General features: G+C 39.8%; 1 protein-coding gene across 1 annotated transcript in view; it reads right to left on the reverse strand.

The window, feature by feature from the left end:
- The window catches only part of LOC148421933 (guanine nucleotide-binding protein G(o) subunit alpha), a 90,748-nt gene extending 82,928 nt beyond the window's left edge, over window positions 1-7,820 (reverse strand). Inside the window, exons 1-2 of the mRNA XM_088416466.1 lie at window positions 7,199-7,820; window positions 6,588-6,630 (exon numbers count right to left, since the gene is read on the reverse strand). Coding sequence (XP_088272592.1) covers window positions 6,588-6,630; window positions 7,199-7,316 — 161 coding nt within the window. The 5' untranslated portion in view covers window positions 7,317-7,820. The remainder of the gene's footprint in view (window positions 1-6,587; window positions 6,631-7,198) is intronic.
- Between the last annotated feature and the right edge of the window lie 230 nt (window positions 7,821-8,050).

An 8,050-nucleotide genomic window follows, 5' to 3' on the forward strand; every position in this document is an offset into this window, starting at 1 on the left:
GAAACTAGATCTGACTAGTAAACTAGACACGCAAACTAGACTTGGAAAACTACCCAGGCAGCAGACTAAACAAGATTAGAAAAGAAACTATGAAGACAGCTTGACATGACAGCATGCTAGCTTGACATTCTGACAACATGTTACTGAGATCACAGATCACTTCTCAAATACGAGAAGGCATCAATCCTAAAAAACTCAAACTAAAGTGCAACTTCTACGTTAAGGAACCAACCAGTCACCAACCGTCACAACCACAATTGCATAGCAAGTTAGGAACTAACGTTACATGATCATAGCAACTGCATAGCAACTGACAATACATGATCAGAGCAGCTGCATAGCAACTGATATCACAACATTTGCATGCTTAGCTCCAAGGCAAAGTTTTGTTGTTACTGTCTTTATACTTGTCCTTTGCTTATTATTTTTTTTTTCTGTACATAAAATTTTTTAGACACCAACAACATTTCCGTATGCTAACTACTGGCAATCGCGGTTAGCACTAGCGCACAAGCGCTTTTAAAGTCATTAAACATTATCTCCGTTTTCTTTTTCTTGAGCACTCTAGACCTATTTTGTGCTTGGCCACCACTTACTGGTTAAAATACAAACACCAAAAACTAAGCCACTAAACAGTAGCATCTAGATTGTTTGACATTTGACAAGTTACTTTACTACACCGCTAAAGCTATTTGAGAAGTTGACAACTTTCAACTTTCAGCATAAACTGTTTTCGCATTTTCAGATGTTTGTTCAGAGAAAAATTGATCAGCTCAAATCAGTAAACCAAACTCTTCAACTCCTTTTGTTCCAAGAGCACACTGGGTCTGTTGTATGTTAGTCTTCAGGGCAAAACTGCAAGCACTGTACAGATGTTTTGCTGACATGGTTGTCTAGTCACGCTTGAGTTCAAAGGCCAGAACAATATCGCCAGGTACTCTCAGTCCTCTAAGTGGCTCCAGTTTCAAGGGGATGCTTGAAGTGTGATAAAGCAGTGGCTCTCCTCTATCTGGGTATGACTTCTAAATACTCTAAAAAAAAGACTTCTAAAAACCACAAAACAACTGCGAACTTCAGGTGTCCTTGCACATTTCATTCCAACACAATATTGTTTGGTAATCAGTACAGTGCAGTTAATGATTGAAGGTACAGCTCAGTGAACAACCATGAAACCAAAAAACCAAGAGTGAAGGCTAGAGTGAAGCCACAAAAAGGGTCTCAAATGAATTAAAATCATTTGAAGACACCTTAAAAAAATGTATTCAGATGTTTACCAGGAGGCATTCAGGGGGATATGTTGATCAGATTAGACTGCTGGCTGCAGGTCAGCCTGGTACCTATCCTGGTTCACTGGCTACAGGCAGTTTGCACTGGGGGATGTTCACAGCCATGTTCAAATTTGAAATACATGATTTTGATTTTTTTACTTCATAATTGTATTAATTGTGAAAATAAGTTGAAAAGGGAGGGATGGATGTTTGTTTGATCCAATTTACTATATCTTAAACGATGTATTCAAACAAAAATTCAAACTTGATCACTCAATACATTTTGTAGATACATACATTTTCTGTAAGTCTTGTCCCGATTAAGGTTGACGTTAACTTAAACTCATCTCATCCTGGAGACAGAGTATACCATAGATTCCCAAGGCAATCACATTAACAAACTTATCTTGCGCCTATTTACACTTCAGAATTTTTTTGAGAATACCATGCATTTGAGGAAAACAGAGACAAAGCAAAATCAAAAACTGACCCCAGATCTCTTGCCAAAACCACGAAATTGTGAGGCAGATTTTACTAACCATAAGGTTGACGTCAAAAGATAAGAGTCTTTTCATTATAATCCCGTTGTTGATTTATATGCTTATAATGATTGCCAACATGTGAGCCATAGCCCCATGTCTTTCTTGGAGCAACAACAGATGTCTTGACCAGGTCACCTCCAGGGCAGAGCGTCTAAGTGTCTAAGTCAAAAGAAATTTCATATTTGGGGAACGTGCATCCACGAACATATAACATACGTATAACATATACATGTTGACACAAGTAATGCGATCACTTTTGTTTATACCTTGTTAAGTCTCGCTCTTTAAACTGCATCACATGATCAGAATACTCAGAATCATGCGTCATCTGTGTTCCTGGGTTGAGATGTTATCACTGTTACAAGCTCTAATCATTCTTTACTCACACAACTGCATTAACTTCAGAGCCAATATGTTTTCTCGAGGGCCATAACGTGTGTGTGTGTGTGTGTGTGTGTGTGTGTGTGTGTGTATATATATATATATATATATATATATATATATATATATATATATATATATATATATATATATATATATATATATTTATATATATTTATAATCTCTTGTGGATCCTCCAAATGTTACCAAATAATCTCCCCACTCTCTGAACATAACATATACACACACCCACACATGCAGACACCCACGTCCGTGGCCACTGAAATCCATGATAGGAAATGCAGTCAAGGCATTTGAAACAAACGCAAGACTAGAGATCCTTCGAACTCCCCGTAAGGAGATACAAGTTGGAAGGTTTATGACACAATAAAGTGTTACCCAGCTTCCTCTCCATTATCTCGGAACATCACAAGTATAGCAATTATTGCAGACTAAACATTCTCGTTGGGCAACACAGCAACCTGCCCTTCTCAAGCCTTAAATGATAAAGGAAATGGAACCAAATCAGCTAACAGAAAGCCACCACTTTTACAAGGTGTTTCATACAGTACAAGCAAAGATACAGCATCTAACTACATACACAAACACTACAGTTAATGACATTCAGAATCAAAGCAGAGTCTAGAGTTAGTAAGGATTGACTAGCTTGAGAATCATTTTATAATTGCACTCCAACATGCGTACAGAAGAGTCAATATTTTGGTAGACATGAGCATGGAGTGTAAAAACGCGCATAACTTTATTTTCACAGAGTTGCCTCATCCTCAACTCTTGAGTCACTCTTAAGTGACAGAAAGTCATTTGCATAAAAAAGGGCACATTGTTATTTTCGTGCTGGAATAATGATCTAGTACAGTGATTCTCGACCTTTTTTCAGCGATGTACCCCCAGTGCAAAGCATTTTTGGTTGAAAAAAAAAAGACTTAAAACATGCCATCAGTGTCTGATTTATTAAACTTTAAGCTTTAGAACTTTTCAATAATCAACATAAAGTGTCCTCTTTTGGATCATAGACTATATGTTATCAAAAAGAAACAACTTAATTATTAATGAACAATTGTCCACAAAAATAATCAACATAAAGTGTCAGACATGTTCTCAAACGAAATAATTATGAATAAATAGTTGTCCACAGAAAAATATTTAACATAAAGCGTCCCCTTTTGAGATTACAGTAGAGATTTGTTCACAAAAATAAATCATTAACTTAATTATGAATATATATTTGCCCACAGAAACATATTCAACCTAAAGTGTCCTTTTTTTGGGATCATAATAGAGATGTGTTCACAAAAATAAATCGTTAACTTGACAATTAACAGTTGGGTCAAACCATTCTAGAATAGGGGAGAATCTGGGTTTTTAAAGTACCGTATTTTCCGCACTATAAGGCGCACCTAAAAGCCTTAATTTTATTAAAAAGCTGATGGTGCGCCTTATAATCCGGTGCGCCTTATATATGGATCAATATTGAGATTGGGATTCGTAGATGGGGAATGAACTGACTAAGTAAACTTTACCTGTTTCTTTTGTGTGTTTACAGTTGAACAAGGTTGGTCATATTGACATTGAGTTATTATGCTATTGAGAGTTTAGAGTTATTATTTGGGTTTTTATTCTGTTTTACTTTGAGTATTACTATATTGTGATTGCACTGGAGGAAAAGGTCCCTGATATAAATGTTGCATTACATGTTATACCTTGCTGTTAAAAGATAAACTGTCACGGAAATACTAATAAAATAAAACATAAGACAGTTGCTTATTCATTTTGGGAGTGAATGGAGTTGTCAGAAAGCTGCTTTGTAATCTACTAATAAAGTTTGACTGCTTCTACGGTTGCACCTTATAAATGGAAAAAGTTTTAAAATATGTCATTAATTGGAGGGGGGCGCTTTATAATCCTTTGCGCCTTATAGTGCGGAAAATACGGTAATGAAATTTAATTACCTACTGAACAAAAATAAGAAATGAAACATTTCGTTAATTCAATAGTTATTTTTAAAGGAGTTTTGCATATTTGTTTCATTTAAAATATTGAGTACCCACTGGAGTTCCTTCCAATACAACCAAGGTTAGGTGCCTGGAGCTGAGAGCGAGTGTGACATGCAGCCAAAACAAGCCATGGCAAACCGCATGACTTGGCGAACGCAGGCCTGACCAACATGATCAGTAGGCTACCAGTGAAGAAAAAAAAAATAAAAGCAAAACTACAAACTACATAAAGAGCAGAACCCTGATGACATTCAAACAGATGCGCTACTGACATTTGTTGGGATGCATTCTGGTCTTACGCTTGTGTGAAGGCGTATTCCGTGCTTTAACCACTGCCTCTAGTGGTCTGGAGGACCAAAATAGAAGATACGCACACACTAGGGATGTGATGTTCACGAACGAACCAAGTCTTTTGAACAGGTTTTTGCTGTGAACGATATTAAAAGCTCAGCTGGCCATGTTGTACAGCTTCAAGCGCCCACCAAGCCGCCGCCATGGCTAATTACTGCTCCGTGTATATTACATTGAAAGTTCCAATAGCTGATTCTCTGTCGCGGCACAAAGAGCGACAAAAGTTCCATTTATTTTACTTAATAGGGGAAATGAGCGAAATTCTTCGCCACTGTCTCCCCACTCCAAGTGCAATCACGCCCCGTCAGGTGAACTACATTGACTGCAAATTCAAACATGCTGCCTGTTTCGCTTTACATGCACGTGCGGATGCAGCATGAGACAGTTTTTTTTTTGTTTTTTTTTTTTAGAATATGCTGCAAACAACAATAGTGTCCACTGAATGCAACCCAATGAACAGAAAGTTATCTATTCGGTCATTTATTGACTTCAGCGATTCATCACAAGCCACTGGAATCAATGTGTGCAGATTTCAAAGTATATACTACACTATATATTCAGTGACTCCAATGGGACTTCGGTCAACATATAGAAAATGCTGCACTACTAGAATGATCATAAACATCTGAGAAGCAGGCTCATCTGGATCCACTGAATCATGTATTCATGTGATATGTATGTCATATGTCACTATGGCCATGGACAAAGTCTATTATTGGCTTAAGTGCACTGAACTGTCTGAATAAGATGCAATACTAGAGATTGAAGGGGAGGAGGGTGGGTATCATGATTGGATGACAGGCTGTGAACATTGTTAATAAAGCAGTGTGGGCAACTGACAGAGAAAAAATGAAATAGCTGAATCCTGTGGATATGGTTTATTGGAGGATTAGTGCAACAATATAGTAAGTACAGTGATCCCTCATTTTTCGTAGTCAATGGGGACTGGAACCGTCCCGCGATGAGTGAGAACCAAACCGTGTAGTGTCCCCCACCCTTCAATCGGATTTTTTTTTAAATGTGAAAAGTCTTCATTCTATGCATATTTTTAAGACAAATATTACTGCGGAACTGTACACATATGGTATTTACTTAAATCTTAAACTATTAAACCTTATACAGTAACTGAACAGTTACCCCTTGCCATCCTTTGAAGTCTCACGGCAGCCACAGTCATATAAGCGGCGCCCGGAAGTAGAATTAAATTAAAATCTGTAGATGATCAAACATGATAACAATGTGATTATACACCTTTTGCTCATGTTGGTGCTTTGCACATTTTGGTATTTTAATGAATTCAAGTTCAGCTTTATGATGTGGACGGTGCCTTTTCTGAAATGACTTTCACTTCTCAGTTGTGTGTTTTGAAGTTAATAGCTTGAATTTATTGACCTCCTAATATGTTTGAGACCATTTGAATTTGAATGTGTTTTCAAACTTTTGAGGAGGGTTAGGATTGTTCACTGCTAGTTTTTTTTTTTTTTTTTTTTTTTTTAAAGCATCAAAGCTGAGTTCCACAGTAGCTGTCGACTGACTGGACCGGCTAGCTTGGCATCGAACGTAGCCTACTATTTTTGTCCTTTTTTTTAAATTTCAAAGTGACACCAAATCTTGGACGTCTTTTAATTTTTGAGTATTTCTCTATGGGAGGTACGTGGCAAGTCAACAGCAAACGTCCGTGCGGCAAATTTTAAAAATGTTGTTATTGTGTTACTGTTATTGGGTATAGGTATGTTTGAAGTTGTATTGCAAATGTTTTCAAATTATTATAGTCTCGAGGCAGAGATATTTGTGCTGACCGTTTTTTTCCAGACAATTTAGCCGAGATTACCTTATCCCCCCATCCCTATGATCTGTCTGTAGTCAATGAGGGGTTACTGTGAGCATTGTAAAATCAAAAACCAGACACGCAAAACAACATTTCATAAGGTTCAATCACAATTCAATGTCTGTCTTACATGTTCCAGAAAGAGAGGCAGGGCGATATTATACAGTGTAGATTTATTAGACCATGCTTAATAGAGACTTACTTCATCTGTTTCACGATGGTGCTTTTTCCTGACTCTCCAGCCCCTGCGGGGACGAGAGAAAAGACAACGTAAACTGGGTGGATTTGAGCACCTCTGCGCGTGCATGTGTGAGAGCGCAAGATGGAGAGGGTGAAAGGGGGGTGCGAGAGAGAAAGAGAGGGGAGGAGAGAGAGAGAGAGAGAGAGAGAGAGAGAGAAAGAGAGGGGAGGAGAGAGAGAGAGAGAGAGAGAGAGAGAGAGAGAGAGAGAGAGAGAGAGAGAGAGAGAGAGAGAGAGAGAGAGAATCATCCTCTTCGGTGAACGAGCTGGGTGGAGATGGCAGAAGGGCGCACCCATTCTTTCCAAACATCCTTTTCATCCCTGTGAAGCTGACCGCCATGAATAATTAAGAGGTCAATCCACGAATCAATGCGCTGGGACCCCCGTCCTTGCATTTTATATGTACGGGGGCCTAAGTTTAACGGACGTGCGATGCAATTTCAATTTAGGGTGTGTTCGGATGCACTCTATAAATTGAATTTAGTCTATCGTTTCCCATCTGGTTTACAACATTCAAAAGGATTTGATCTCTTTGAATTCGCCCGGCGGCTGATCGAAGCGGCGTCCTCTTACCGAGCAGCAACAGCTTGACGTCTTTGGCCGCGGTGAGCCCGTCTTCTTTGAGGTTCTTCTCGATGGCTTTGCTCCGGTCCAGAGCAGCCCTCTCCTCTGCGCTCAAAGTACATCCCATGGTTAAAGAACACAGCTTGAAAGCGTTACCGGTAACGGCAGCCAGGGAAACAAATGCAAATGAAAAGGCTAGAAACTGGTTGCCAATCCCGCTTCTGCTCTCCTTCGATCCCGCTGTGGTTCTCTCGCTGGGCAGCTCCCTCTCACTGGCGCTCGCTCGCAAAGCGGCGGTGCTACTGTTAGAACATTTAAATCTCGGCTCCGCTCGCTTCGGTCCACGGAACAGTAAGTAGCCTCCGCACCTAGAGTCTCTCAAACGTGGACTGCGATGGATCCGCTTGTCCGTCCGTCTGTCTTGTTCTAGAGGGGGGTTGTTCGCTCACTTCTGAAACCCGTTCGGTTCTGTCCTTCGCCACCTCACGAATGGGTTGTTCGCATTGTTTGCGTCCTCCGTTCGGATCCTCTGGTGACAGGGACACACTGTGCGTTACAAAGCGACAGCCTCCCGGTATCTCCCGTAGGGCTCAGGCACCGCTGCGTTACTTCACTCGTTCATTTGCAGGTTGCTGACGTCAGGGGGGTGGGGGGCGAGAAGGAAGTATGGAAAAGGGGCAGCAGCAGCAGCAGCACAATTGGGTTCAGTGACGCGGCTTAGTGATGCAGTAATGTTGTTTAAACAATGATGCCAGCTAAACATCTGTGAGGTATACTTACAGTAAATAGCATTTGGGTCATTCCATTTGGGCTCCGAAACTCTTGAAAAATAACCCTTCACTTTTCTGATTTTCTGCTATA

This window comes from Hippichthys cyanospilos, chromosome 6 (assembly GCF_059441005.1).
Source record: "Hippichthys cyanospilos isolate Australia breed blue-spotted pipefish chromosome 6, RoL_Hcya_1.0, whole genome shotgun sequence".
In the NCBI taxonomy this organism is placed as follows: Eukaryota; Metazoa; Chordata; class Actinopteri; order Syngnathiformes; family Syngnathidae; genus Hippichthys; species Hippichthys cyanospilos.